The following is a 14701-nucleotide window of genomic DNA, read 5'->3' as shown; positions in this document are numbered from 1 at the left end:
GTCCAGCCACTTATCCTCAACCCAAATCCTGCCCCCATCTACTTCACAACCTTGACTCAAATCTGGCCTCCATCCACACACCGACAAAGCAGCCTCCACCCACATCTGGCCCCAATCCACAGCACCAGTACTTCTCAGGCTCCATCTGAATCCAGTCCCCCACTCCCCCTCACTCAGCAGCCTCCATGCAAACTGTGCCCCCACCCCCCCCCCCTCCTCCTCCAGTTACCCCTCTGCCTCCATGTAATGAAATAAACAGCCAAAACACCAGCATGATCACTCTTCAATTCATCTCTTTATTTGTACTCCTAGTTTCTCTGTAAAGGAAAGGGGTGATCAGACAGGCAGCAACATGATAGCAATCTACAGTGTTCACACAGAGCAAGCCTTCTCAGTGTACGGCCTTGGTGAGGAGTGCAGACAGCAGTGACTACATGTCACATCCATGACTGGGTGTCACTCCCACACGTGTGAACACACAGGATTAGCCCCTACATGCAGTATCTCCTCCCTAGGGGATGATATGTCTGTTAATATGTTAAACGCATGGGACCGTCTCTGGTCGGTACATGCTAGTGAAATGTTAGGACCTATTCACTAATCCCTGGCAGAGGCAGCCACACGGACTGCACATCAGTAACAATAGGGGGCGGCGATGAGTCTCCCAGAACCCACGACACCTGGAATGCCCTTCCTGAGACGGCCAGTAGTGGTGGCGGGAGGTGAGGGGGGGGGGAGGAGCCAGAGGTATAAAATATAGACTCCCCACAGCATCGTGAATGGAGTCCGGCTGAAAAAATAAAATAAAAAATAAAACACTGGAGGGGTGGATGTGCATGATAGAAACATTCACAGCAGCTGCTGGTTTGTCCCAGGCTGCAAAGCATTGTGGGTAATGCAGAACCGTGTTCAGACAGTAGCTGTGACTCCGTGCTGGAACGTCCCGGGGGCCGGCTCAGATTACCTGCATATGAGAGTCACGGGGACCCTCCATGGAGGATTGGACAGGAGGAAGACCTGGTAAAAAGGTGCAGAGAGAAGGGGAGGAAAATACAGAGAGGGGGGGTGCCGGCTCTGGAAACAGATGGGGAGAACGCAGACCAGGAGGGACAGGTTCTGATCAAGGAGGAGAATACAGACAAGGAGAGACAGTACAGACTCTCTGCAAAGAGAATACAGATATAGGGATTGGGGGAGCATAGTTGATCAGGTAGGAGAATACAGATATAGGGATCAGGGGGACATAATTGATCAGGAAGGAGAATACAGATATAGGGATCAGGGGGACAGAGCCAATCAGGAAGGAGAATACAGATATAGGGATCAGGGGGACAGAGCCAATCAGGAAGGAGAATACAGATATAGGGATGGGGGGACATAATTGATTGCGAAGGAGAATACAGAAAAGGAATGGGCAGTGCCGACACTCCCTGGAACGGGAATACAGATCTGCAGAAGAGGGGCAGCACTGACTATGTGTGACAGATGAAGCTCCGGTAGGTAGAGCCACTGACATACAGTAGGGCATAACACAGATCAGGAGTAGAACAGGCTCAGAGGGAGGGGGGGGGGGGGGGAGAACAAAGGAGGGGGCAATCCTAATCCAGAAAGAGGCCAAGTATTGGGGAAAATCAATAGCATAGGTAATACAGATCCTTTGAGGGGGCAGGATGGAGAGGAGGGCAGAGATTAGAGAGTCATATACATTTTGTGGTATGGAGGAGTAAAATGGAGAAGGGGGGGGGGGGAGGGGATAATACAGATCCAGCAGCAGAGTGCCCCAGGGGGTAATACAGATCCAGTGATGGGGGCAGGAATGACAGTTGGGGGGGGGGGGAATGTAACGCCTGTAGTGTAGTGGGGTGATATGAGAGTAGGGGGGTAACACAGATCCAGCAGCAGATTGTACCAGGGGGTAATACAGATCCAGTGACGGGGACAGGATGGAGCAGAGGGCGGAGATTAGGGGGTAACACAGCCTGTGGTGTTGCAGAGCGAGCAGTACGCTGGGTTTCTCGCACACAAAAAAAAAAAGAAATGGCAGATTCCTATTGGCTGGTTGTGCCGCTCCCTGACGAATGGCCAGAAAGGCATTTCCTCCCCCCTTAGTTCACATTAGTAAGAAATAAATCCAGAGAAAGTCCATAATGCCTCTTTAGTGCATGCCGCCTGCAGCTAATCCATCTTCTTCACCTCGCTGTTACCATAGCTGGACCCTCGCTCTATCTGCGTCACCCCAATTAGACGCCGGACAGCAAACGAAGCTGAGGGAGAAGAACACAAGCTGGTTAGACGAGGCCGAGGTGATCGGGAAGCATAAAAACCATCATAAAGGCACAACTATCTCCTTACCTGTCCACATGAAGCCCAGGAAGGACAGGATCAAGAGGGGGGAACCACTGGCAAAGATACCAATTGCAAACGAGATTAGAGGGGAGAGGAGGAGGGTGGCCCAGAACAGGAAATTTAGGAGGGTCCATGGCCGGCGGTAGGATATAATCTGGGGGCCTGGGAAGGTGCCCTCTTGGAAATACCGTTCCTGTAGAGCATCCTACAAATGAGGGAGAGAGAAAAATAAATGTAATCCACAACCCGAGGACAATCACCAACATACATGTAAAAGTCAGAGCGATCCAGGTTTACAAGACCTGCTAAACATGGATAACCTCTGCCTGATGACCATCTCCTGAAAACCCACCATGGACCCATCTCCTGAAAACCCACCATGGACTGGTTGGTTCTGCATGAACCCATCTCCTGAAAACCCACCATGGACTGGTTGGTTCTGCATGAACCCATCTCCTGAAAACCCACCATGGACTGGTTGGTTCTGCATGAACCCATCTCCTGAAAACCCACCATGGACTGGCTGCTTCTGCATGAACCCATCTCCTGAAAACCCACCATGGACTGGTTGGTTCTGCATGAACCCATCTCCTGAAAACCCACCATGGACTGGCTGCTTCTGCATGAACCCATCTCCTGAAAACCCACCATGGACTGGTTGGTTCTGCATGAACCCATCTCCTGAAAACCCACCATGGACTGGTTGGTTCTGCATGAACCCATCTCCTGAAAACCCACCATGGACTGGCTGCTTCTGCATGAACCCATCTCCGGAAAACCCACCATGGACTGGTTGGTTCTGCATGGACCCATCTCCTGAAAACCCACCATGGACTGGCTGCTTCTGCATGAACCCATCTCCTGAAAACCCACCATGGACTGGTTGGTTCTGCATGAACCCATCTCCTGAAAACCCACCATGGACTGGCTGCTTCTGCATGAACCCATCTCCTGAAAATCCACCATGGACTGGCTGCTTCTGCATGAACCCATCTCCTGAAAACCCACCATGGACTGGTTGGTTCTGCATGAACCCATCTCCTGAAAACCCACCATGGACTGGTTGGTTCTGCATGAACCCATCTCCTGAAAACCCACCATGGACTGGCTGCTTCTGCATGAACCCATCTCCTGAAAACCCACCATGGACTGGTTGGTTCTGCATGGACCCATCTCCTGAAAACCCACCATGGACTGGCTGCTTCTGCATGAACCCATCTCCTGAAAATCCACCATGGACTGGCTGCTTCTGCATGAACCCATCTCCTGAAAACCCACCATGGACTGGCTGCTTCTGCATGAACCCCTCTCCTGAAAACCCACCATGGACTGGTTGCTTCTGCATGAACCCATCTCCTGAAAACCCACCATGGACTGGTTGCTTCTGCATGGATCAATTGCTACACAAGTCCGTCTGCTGTAGAGATCGGAATCTAGGAAATCTACACCAAACACCATCTCACATCGTGTAAATAGCGGATACCCAATGGAGGTTTGGGTCATGGTAAAGGTTCAAGGACCACTCTACACCTAATAACCTTCACAGCTATGCGAGTCTGAAGGACTTTATAAGTCTGTCACCCTCTAGATCATTGCTCTGCGTCAGTTTCCCTCATTCTCAGGAACAGTAGGTTGCTCAAACCCCTCCCTTTTGGATTCCCAAGATTCAATCTCAAGAAAAACACCACTTAAGCTATAGAGGTCTGTGGACTTTGAAATGCTCAGTGACATACGTCTTTGGTCTTCCAATGATAACGTCACAGAGGATGTAGCAAAACAAATAACCGTTGCCACAAGGTGGTCATTCCCATGATTCTTAGCTCACAGGTGTCTCCTGGGGGGTCTTAAACCTTGCCCAGAAGATACAAAAAGATTGAGAAAAACAGAAAGCGCCACATCCATGGAATTATACTGGGGGTCTTCATGTACAGAGTGCCTGTATATCATACTGGAGAGAACGGGATGCTCCATGATGACCATCATATCCACTGCAAAGCCTCAGCATCTTTACTCCCAGAAAACCAAAAATAAAAGGCTCTAAAGAGCCGATTCATCAGATTATTATTTCAGTGATAACAGAACTTCAACACCTCCCTTAATGAGCTGTAACATCTCATCTCCACCCTCATCTCCACATTATCTTAAATCTAGATTATAACACTCCCTCATCCTCCGCCATCTGTCAGCTAAGCCCAGGAGATGCATGGCTTACCTTTTCCTGGTAGAGCTTGTGGAGCCAGTTTGCCGCTTCCTTCTCATCTTCAGGTATCTCTTCCAGAGGGAAACGCCTAAGCAAGAGAGAATGAAAGGGTCAGAGGACAGAGAGAAGAAGAATGAAAGGGCCAACAGGGGACAGAGAGAAGAACGAAAGGGTCAGTAGAGGACAGAGATGAGGAGGAGGAGGAGGAGGAGGAGGAGGAGGAGGAGGAGGAGGAGGAGGACAGAGATGAGAAGGAGAAGGAGGAAAGGGTCAGTAGAGGACAGAGATGAGAAGGAGGAGGAGAAGGAGGAAAGGGTCAGTAGAGGACAGAGATGAGAAGGAGGGAAGGGTCGAGGACAGACGAGAAGGAGGAGAAGGAAAGGGTCAGCAGAGGACAGAGACGAGAAGGAGGAAAGGGTCAGTAGAGGACAGAGATGAGAAGGAGAAGGAGGAAAGGGTCAGTAGAGGACAGAGATGAGAAGGAGGAGGAGAAGGAGGAAAGGGTCAGTAGAGGACAGAGATGAGAAGGAGGGAAGGGTCGAGGACAGACGAGAAGGAGGAGAAGGAAAGGGTCAGCAGAGGACAGAGACGAGAAGGAGGAAAGGGTCAGTAGAGGACAGAGATGAGAAGGAGAAGGAGGAAAGGGTCAGTAGAGGACAGAGATGAGAAGGAGGGAAGGGTCGAGGACAGACGAGAAGGAGAAGGAGGAGAAGGAAAGGGTCAGCAGAGGACAGAGACGAGAAGGAGGAAAGGGTCAGTAGAGGACAGAGATGAGAAGGAGAAGGAGGAAAGGGTCGAGGACAGACGAGAAGGAGGAGAAGGAAAGGGTCAGCAGAGGACAGAGACGAGAAGGAGAAAAGGGTCAGTAGAGGACAGAGGAGAAGGAGAAGGAGGAGAAGGAAAGGGTCAGAGGACAGAGATGAGAAGGAGGAGGAGAAGGAGGAAAGGGTCAGTAGAGGACAGACGAGAAGGAGAAGGAGGAAAGGGTCAGTAGAGAACAGAGAAGGAGAAGGAGAAGGAGAAGGAGGAAAGGGTCAGTAGAGGACAGACGAGAAGGAGAAGGAGGAAAGGGTCAGTAGAGGACAGACGAGAAGGAGAAGGAGGAGAAGGAAAGGGTCAGCAGAAGACAGAGACGAGAAGGAGAAAAGGGTCAGTAGAGGACAGAGATGAGAAGGAGAAGGAAAGGGTCAGTAGAGGACAGAGATGAGAAGGAGGAGGAGAAGGAGAAGAAGGAAAGGGTCAGTAGAGGACAGAGACGAGAAGGAGGAGGAGAAGAAGGAGGAAAGGGTCGAGGACAGAGAAGGAGGAAAGGGTCGAGGACAGACGAGAAGGAGAAGGAGGAGAAGGAAAGGGTCAGCAGAGGACAGAGACGAGAAGGAGAAAAGGGTCAGCAGAGGACAGAGAAGGAGAAGGAGGAGGAGGAAAGGGTCAGTAGAGGAGCGAGATGAGAAGGAGGAAAGGGTCAGTAGAGGACAGAGACGGAGAAGGAGGAGGAGGAAAGGGTCAGTAGAGGAGCGAGATGAGAAGGAGAAGGAGGAAAGGGTCAGTAGAGGACAGACGAGAAGGAGAAGGAGGAAAGGGTCAGCAGAGGACAGAGAAGGAGAAGGAGGAAAGGGTCAGTAGAGGAGCGAGATGAGAAGGAGGAAAGGGTCAGTAGAGGAGCGAGATGAGAAGGAGGAAAGGGTCAGTAGAGGACAGAGAAGGAGAAAAGGGTCAGTAGAGGAGCGAGATGAGAAGGAGGAGGAGGAAAGGGTCAGTAGAGGAGCGAGACGAGAAGGAGGAGGAGGAAAGGGTCAGTAGAGGAGCGAGACGAGAAGGAGAAGGAGGAAAGGGTCAGTAGAGGACAGACGAGAAGGAGAAGGAGGAAAGGGTCAGCAGAGGACAGAGAAGGAGAAGGAGGAAAGGGTCAGCAGAGGACAGAGAAGGAGAAGGAGGAAAGGGTCAGTAGAGGAGCGAGATGAGAAGGAGGAAAGGGTCAGTAGAGGACAGAGAAGGAGAAAAGGGTCAGTAGAGGAGCGAGATGAGAAGGAGGAGGAGGAAAGGGTCAGTAGAGGAGCGAGACGAGAAGGAGAAGGAGGAAAGGGTCAGTAGAGGACAGACGAGAAGGAGAAGGAGAAGGAGGAAAGGGTCAGTAGAGGACAGACGAGAAGGAGAAGGAGAAGGAGGAAAGGGTCAGTAGAGGACAGACGAGAAGGAGAAGGAGAAGGAGGAAAGGGTCAGTAGAGGACAGACGAGAAGGAGAAGGAGGAAGAAAGGGTCAGTAGAGGACAGACGAGAAGGAGAAGGAGGAAGAAAGGGTCAGTAGAGGACAGACGAGAAGGAGAAGGAGGAAGAAAGGGTCAGTAGAGGACAGACGAGAAGGAGAAGGAGGAAGAAAGGGTCAGTAGAGGACAGACGAGAAGGAGAAGGAGGAAGAAAGGGTCAGTAGAGGACAGACGAGAAGGAGAAGGAGGAAGAAAGGGTCAGTAGAGGACAGAGAAGGAGAAGGAGAAGGAGGAGGAGGAGGAAAGGGTCAGTAGAGGAGTGAGACGAGAAGGAGAAGGAGGAAAGGGTCAGTAGAGGACAGAGATGAGAAGGAGGGAAGGGTCAGTAGAGGACAGAGAAGGAGAAGGAGGAGGAGGAGGAGGAGGAGGAGGAGGAGGAGGAGGAGGAGGAGGAGGAAAGGGTCAGTAGAGGAGTGAGACGAGAAGGAGAAGGAGGAAAGGGTCAGTAGAGGACAGACGAGAAGGAGGAAAGGGTCAGTAGAGGACAGACGAGAAGGAGAAGGAGGAAAGGGTCAGAGGACAGAGAGAAGAAGAACGAAAGGGTCAGCAGAGGGAGAACAATGAAAAATGAAAGGTCAGAGAAGGACAGAGGAACAGATCATCGGAAGACAGACAGACAAGTTCAGTGAAGAAAGACAGAACAGAGATGAAAATAAAATAAATAAAAATAAAGGGGGGGGTGTCAAAGTAGGACAAAATAGAAGAAAAAAAAAAAAAAAAAGGTCAATGGAGGACAGAAAGAATGCAGGTCAGGAGGATAGACAAATAAAAAAGTGTGTCTGTCAACAAATAGACAAACTGAAGAACAGGGACCCAACTGATACACTAAAGCAGGGATCCTCAAACTACGGCCCTCCAGCTGTTGTGAAACTACACATCCCATGAGGCATTGTAAAACTCTGATATTCACAGACATGACTAGGCATGATGGGAATTGTAGTTCCCCGAACTGGAGGGCCGTAGTTTGAAGACCCCTGCACTAAAATATGGAAGTCTGAGGTGGACAGACAGGAGAGTGGAGGTCAGAGAAGGATAGAGAGATGAACAAATGTCAGGCAGAAGAGAGATCAAATAAAAAACAAACAAAAAAAAAAAAAACCTAGAGAAGAACATACAGCGGAACAGAGATCAGAAGGAATAAAACAAAAACTGATCATCAGAGAACAGAGGAGGTCAGAAGAGAAGGAAGGTCAGTGTTAAGAAGAATGGAGGACAGCCCTGAGGTGAGGGACTTTTCATGGAGACCACAGACCTCACACACATGTCCGCTTCATATTTTTTCCCGTACAAAATTCCCAGCAAGGACGGATTCTTGTTCCCCCGGAAGTTTAGCGTCACGTCATAAACAGCTGAGACTGCAAGAGAAGAAGGTTGGCAAAACAAATGATGAATGACTGGAGGTGACCTCAGCCGAATGCAGACAGATATCTCTGTTCAGTCAGCTCAAGTGTCACACATTCTATTGTATGCACTGGTGTTTATCAGACAGACATACGGCATAATGCTCCATGAAGGCCAACATATTCCCCCTTGAAGCCAAGGAGATGGACGTGATGCTTCATGAAGACCACCCTATCCACTGAAGCCCAAGAGATGGACGTGATGCTCCATGAAGGCCACCACCACCCCCCCCCCCCCCCCCCCCGAAGCCAAGGAGATTGACATGATGCTTTATTAAGGCCACTATAACCACCGAAGCCCAGGAGAGAATGACATCCAACAATGGGGGGTTTCAGACCGTGAAATGGGGTGAGAGGCGGTAGTCTTATGAGGGAAGAAGTGCTGATGCCATCTTTTCTGGCCAACATCTCAGACCTCTGTCCTGACAATAAGAGCTTACAGCATCACCCTTATGTGAGTTAGGGAGCAGTGAGAACTAAAAGGATTATAGCCGCAAGTGGGCGGTTCCTACATAGGAGCTGAACCACACTGAAAAGTAGGCATTGTCTGCACAGGAACAACATTGGCCCCGACAGTATCCCAAAGACCGACTCAAATGTTGGTACGTATTTAGGGGTGAGCAATACCAAATCATTACTGGGGGGAGGAATAAGAGACCATCGGAGGTGGCTCCATTGACTCACTTAATGGCAAGACACACACACTGGTACAAAATACGAGATAGGAGTGCGGTATTATCAGGGTTACCTGTTCCTCGGAGGCACTGGACCGCAGTGGTGAATCCTCGGGTTCTGGGCAGGAGGTGATATTTCAGACGAGCCAGACCTTTCTTATCTGCCACCTCCATGCTGATTTTATGCTTGGTCTCTGTGAAGCGTGTCCCCTCACAGTACAACAAGAACTGAGGACAAAAAGGAGAGATTGAGGAGGACATTCCTTGTCTCATAGGACTCCACAATCACCAATCCCATTCAAGCCTTCCATGGAAAGCAAAAGATGCAAAGAGAACATCTGCATCTGATTGGTGGTTGGGAGCAAAAAATAAATAAGATCTTAAGTGGCACACCCGTATACCACAGCCGTATACCACATAATAAGATCATATAACAGATTCAGGAGGAATTAACCCATTTATCCTCTTATTGTAGAACTTTCTAATGGTTCACCACCACTACACACCTCACACTGTCCTCAGATGGACGTCTCCAAACTATTGTACTCCTAGGTCCTCAGATGGTCCTCTCCCCTCTAGTGTCCACTTCACATGTCCTCAGGTGGCCCCCCCCCCCCCCCCGCTAGAGGTTCTCCTTCACCAGCTCCCCAATAACACCCCAAATCTGCCTAACAAGGCATTTCCAGCAAAGTAAAAGGCCATTACAGACCTCGGACAGCTGATCCAGGAGATAGAAGACCCAGATCTGATATCTATTGTCCAATCACTGATGAGACCTTTTCTCTGCGCTTCCCTCATACCAATCACATGACGAGGAGAAGACCACCCAACATCTCCCCCCCCACCATGCAAAACGTCCCCCGTTCACATGGAGTATGCCCGCACTCACCCACATGTATTCTGGGTAGTCCCGCAGGTCGTGCAGACCCTGAAGCACCGTGTCTCGGTCCTCTTCCCACTTGCGTTTACAGAATACAATTTCCAGGAAGTACCACGTCCAGCCAATGAGAGGAACCATTAGAAGCTCTTTCTTCGCAAGAACTTTCGAGCTCTGGAGAGTTCACAGGGGGGGGGGGAGAGAGAGAGAGCGAGAGAGAGAGAGAGAGAGAGGGGGGAGAGAGCGAGAGCGAGAGCGAGAAGAGAGGAGAGAGGAGAGACCATGAAAACATAATACTCAATTACAGGTGTCGTCACACAGACCGGTCGGGGGGGGGGCTGGGAAAGAGATCCTCACATGGACTGGTCCGGGGAGATGGGGGAGAAGAGATCGTCACACAGACCAGTCCGGGGAGGGGGGGGGGGGGGGGGAGAAGAAGAGATCGTCACACAGACCAGTCCGGAGAGGGGGGGGGGAGAGAAGAGATCGTCACACAGACCAGTCCAGGGAGGGGAGGGAGAAGAGATCGTCACACAGACCAGTCCAGGGAGGGGGGGAGGGAGAAGAGATCGTCACACAGACCAGTCCAGGGAGGGGGGGGGGGGGGGAGGGAGAAGAGATCGTCACACAGACCGGTCTGGGGAGGGGGGGGGGGGGGGAGAAGAGATCGTCACACAGACCGGTCTGGGGAGGGGGGGGGGGGGGGAGAAGAGATCGTCACACAGACTGGTCCGGGGAGAGGGGGGGTGGGGGAGAAGAGATCATCACACAGACCAGTCCAGGGAGGGGGGGGGAGAAGAGATCATCACACAGACCGGTCCGGAGGGTGAGGGGGGAGGAATAATGAGCCGAGATCAGGCCACAGAGTTGCAGAAGGTGTCTCCAGCTGTGGACGGAGGGTCTGCTTATTTATAAGGGGGAACCATCCAGGCAGGTTGAAGGCTGTAAGTGACCGGGCTGCAGATTATCAGTGTACTTACTCCCAACACTCCAAAGCGTTCACACATGGTCCAGCCACATAGGAAGTCTATTTCAAAGTTGTGATTGAGAATGATAATGACGTGCTCCTTCCCGAAGTGATCCACCGTCTCCTGGTCAGTGAAGAGGGTACACTGCGTGCCGGACCACCACTCCAACAGCATCACCAGCTCTGCATGAGAGAAGGCGGGGTCAGGTCTGATCCATGTACAATCCCTCCATACATTCCCCAATCTAGATCTATGTAGAGGGCTCACTGCAGTCTCCCCGCTCCCCAGTGACACTGTCCACCCCTACCCCCCCTCCCCAGTGACACTGTCCGCCGCCCCCCCCCCCCCCCAAGTCACACTGTCCACCGCTCTACCCCCCCCAGTCACACTGTCCCCCGCGCCCCAGTGACACTGTCCGCCGCTACCCCCTCCTCCCCAGTGACACTGTCTCCAGTCACACTGTCCCCCGCTCTCTCCAGTCACACTGTCCCCCGCTCTCTCCAGTCACACTGTCCCCCGCACTTACGACTCCACAGAGAGTAGGCTAGCCGGCAGTTGATGCGTCGGTACAGCTGCTTGTTGACGCCCCATAGTGGGAGGGTGCAGAGCTGCAGGAAGTTGATGACGAGACCGCTTATCACAAAGACAAATCCAATGAGCAGATGGGCCACAAACTGCGTCTTCAGGAACCCCCAGACCCCCATTCTGCACTGAGCATCTAGTGCCGCTTACACGGGCCCTCGCTCAGCGCCACCGTCCTGTGTGGAGAGGAGAGAGAAAGAGAGGAGAGGAGTGAGTATATTGCAGGGGCATACAGCGAGGTAAGGAAGTCTGAGGTCTTATCGGTGAAATCCAGTAAAACCAATACCACTAAAACCTACAGAGTGGGGGCGTGGCCTGGACCGGCATGGTGGGAGGAGCACTAAACGGGAGCTCCGCTTGCTGCACAACATCCTTGTCTTATCCTGGGGCTGATATCACTCACGATAGACACTATTCCGGATCGCGCACTGCCCGGCAGCCGGGGAGAACATGTCGCCTCCAAAAACAAAGCAAGATGCCTCCGCAAAGCTGGCGAGATTTTGGCACATGGAGAGGGAGGCCACGGAAGATGGCGCCGGCTCCCGCTCCACTACAGACCCGGATGCCAGGGTACTGGAAGCAATCTCAGATTGCAAGAGTGCTTTAATAGGCAAGCTTGGAGGAGGTTAAGATCGATGTCTCCCTCCTTCGGCAGGACATGCAGAGACTCAGAGCGAGAGACGGAGGCGGAAACCCGCATCAGCCACGTGGAGGACGAGGTACCGCCATTACAGGTCACCACAGAGCGCATACAACATCAGCTCACCGCAGTATTGGCAAAGCAAGACGACATGGAAAACCGCCTCTGCAGATGCAATCTACAGTTCGTTGGTTTGCCCGAGGGTGAGGAAGGATCTGACCCCACCCCCTCCTTCCTACAGAACCTGCTCATCACTGCTTTTGGCCACACAGTTTTCTACAACTTTTGTGGTGGAGAGGGCGCACTGGCTTGCTACCAAACCCCCAGGAGCACCACCGAGAACATCGCCAAAAATGTTGAACTTCCGCGACCGGGACGTGGTCTTCCGTCTCAGACTGAAGGACAACATCCCCTACAAGAACAAGGAGATCAGGGTGTTCCCAGACTTCTCGGCGGATGTACGGAAGAGAGGAGCCCACTTCAACGAGGCCAAGCGCCAACTGAGGATCCGCCATTACGCCTATGCCATGCTGTTCCCGGCCAGGCTTCGGGTGGCCGGGGACGACAGGGCACACTTTGACATGCCTAAAGCGGTCTTTGCCTGGTTGGAAAATGGAGCGGCTCCCGCAAGAGAACCCGCTTTAAGCTCTGCTACCGGGATCGGAGACAGACTGGCCCGCTGTGAGGCAACAGTGTTGGGGACTCACCGGGGAGTAGACTACATGTGGGGCCGAGGTTCATCCCACTCCAGGTACTATCCGTTCATCCTCGCCACTGTTTTACCCCCCACCTCCCACCAGCTGAATCCTAAAGCCCCTTTGCCCCGGATGCCCCCCTCTTCCCCTTTAATCCTGGATTTCCCTCTGGCTGGCTGCAGTGTGCCTCCGGACATTGAGACTTAACTGCAGCCCCACAAGACTGACTGCACCAGCAATTTACGGCCCGTTATGACACCCGGGATAAGTGCCCATTCCCGATTATCCTACCTCATTCCCCGTCATGGTTATCCCATCCGCTTAAACCCGAGGGGGGCGCTACCCTCACACGGGTGTCTGATTTACAGCGAGTAATCGCCCCATTAGAGTTAAAGACTATTGCGAGCCTACTTGGCTTTAAGAATGTTTGCAATGTAACTGTTCTGCTACAAAAGAGGGTTTCCCTGCTCTGACCGACCCTGGCATGTCATGGTCGCTTTTGCTCGGCAGCGCTATGCGGCCGGTCAGATCAGTGCGTTCACAACAGTCGTGTTTATTGTTATGGTAAAGTATTGGTGTTCTAGACAGCAAGATGAAAGCAGCGTTGGGTGGACAGAAGGGAAAAGCACTATGAAGTACTACTGTATGTTGGCAGATGGCTGGGACTTGCACACTGACCGGTATGTCTAATCTAAATTGCATCACTTGGATGGGGGGGGGGGGGGAATCAGGGCCAGACCGAAGCGAGGGGCGGTCCTATCATATTTGAAAAAGCAAAGGACGGATGTTATGGTGCTGGTGGAGACCCATCTGACAGGCCAACTGGTGCCAACGCTCAAGAAACCATGGGTGGGTTGGGTGTACCAGGCCACATACACCAACTCTAGAGGGGTGGCTACCCTAGTAGCCAAGACGGCACAATTTACCCCATTGCTAATTAAAATCAGACCCCCCAGGGTAGATACTTGTTTTTACATGCTAGGATATATGGCCTGGAATGATTAATTATGGCCTTTTATGTACCCCCACTCTCTTTCAATTTGCGGCCCTGACAGAGGGGTTGCAGTTTATGTCTCAGTTCCCCTCTGTCCCTGTAATATGGCTGGAGGACTTTAACAACGTAATCAGCAAGGACCTTGACCGACTCACGATGCCCCCCAACCCTCCACAACCCTACACGCACTGGATTTGGTAGGTTTCTCTCAGACCTTGCCTTGGTGGACAAATGGCGGCACCGAAACCCTTCAAACAGACAATACTCATGCTTCTCTGCTACACACAACACCATGTCACGCATCGATTACACATTTGTGTCTCATACCCTCCTTCCCAGAGTGGGTACCGTCGGTTTTAACCCCCTGGTTGTTGGACCATGCCTCCTACTGGATTGGGCTCAGGCTGGGTGCGACCCCCTACATCTGAAAAATTAACCCATTCTGGCTGGGAGTGGTCCCGGGTATAGAGGGAGCGGGGGACGAGTGGGAGTTCTTTCTTCAGAACAGCAGAAACACTGCACCACTTGAACTGGTATGGGACTCCAAGTCTCATGCCCATTTCTACCTGTCCCAATACATCTCCAGATACCGTAAAACTGTCGCGGGTAGTGGAGCAGGCAGAGAGGTCTCTGGCGGACACGAAACATGAGTTGGCCGACAATCTCTCTCCCTCTGCGGAGGACAGGCTAAAACTGCAATCCAGGCTGGTGAGTAATCTGCACTTCGAAAATATTTTTAATGTTAGGCAAAGGTCATACGAGTGTGGTGAGCGCTCGGGACGGTTGTTGGCTTATCTGGCCCATTTGGACCATAAGCCTCCGGTGGTGGTCTCCCTCCGCTCGGGGTCGCTCTATCTGATCCCGTTCAGGTAGCTGGAGAATTCCGGTCCTTCTATGCAGCCCTATACTTGTCGGTGGCTGGGGGCCCTGACGGGGAAATAGCCACACTGTTCAGTGGCATTGACCTGCCAGTCCTCACGCAATCCCAGGTGGAGATGCTGGAGGCCCCACTTACCACAGACGAGATACTAAAAAGGCAATGTCCTTACTCAACCTCTCTA

The 14701-nt window shown here is 51.9% G+C and overlaps 1 protein-coding gene across 2 annotated transcripts in view; it reads right to left on the bottom strand.

Annotated features, from left to right (window-relative positions):
- Window positions 1–276: 276 nt before the first annotated feature.
- AGPAT3 (1-acylglycerol-3-phosphate O-acyltransferase 3) overlaps window positions 277–14701 on the bottom strand; it is a 30823-nt gene continuing 16398 nt past the window's right edge. For both annotated transcript variants that reach the window (XM_077479468.1, XM_077479467.1), the window contains exons 2-9: window positions 11256–11487; window positions 10742–10911; window positions 9774–9935; window positions 8959–9112; window positions 8063–8165; window positions 4559–4634; window positions 2353–2551; window positions 277–2264 (exon numbers count right to left, since the gene is read on the bottom strand). In XM_077479468.1, the coding sequence (XP_077335594.1) occupies window positions 2176–2264; window positions 2353–2551; window positions 4559–4634; window positions 8063–8165; window positions 8959–9112; window positions 9774–9935; window positions 10742–10911; window positions 11256–11433 (1131 nt within the window). In that variant the 5' untranslated portion in view covers window positions 11434–11487 and the 3' untranslated portion in view covers window positions 277–2175. The remainder of the gene's footprint in view (window positions 2265–2352; window positions 2552–4558; window positions 4635–8062; window positions 8166–8958; window positions 9113–9773; window positions 9936–10741; window positions 10912–11255; window positions 11488–14701) is intronic.

Source organism: Lithobates pipiens, unplaced genomic scaffold (genome assembly GCF_037356315.1).
Source record: "Lithobates pipiens isolate NorthernLeopardFrog02 unplaced genomic scaffold, aLitPip1_a1.2 Scaffold_16, whole genome shotgun sequence".
NCBI classification, from domain to species: Eukaryota; Metazoa; Chordata; class Amphibia; order Anura; family Ranidae; genus Lithobates; species Lithobates pipiens.
The sequence above is the reverse complement of the archived record's forward strand: the minus strand, read 5'-3'. Positions and strand labels throughout refer to the sequence as shown.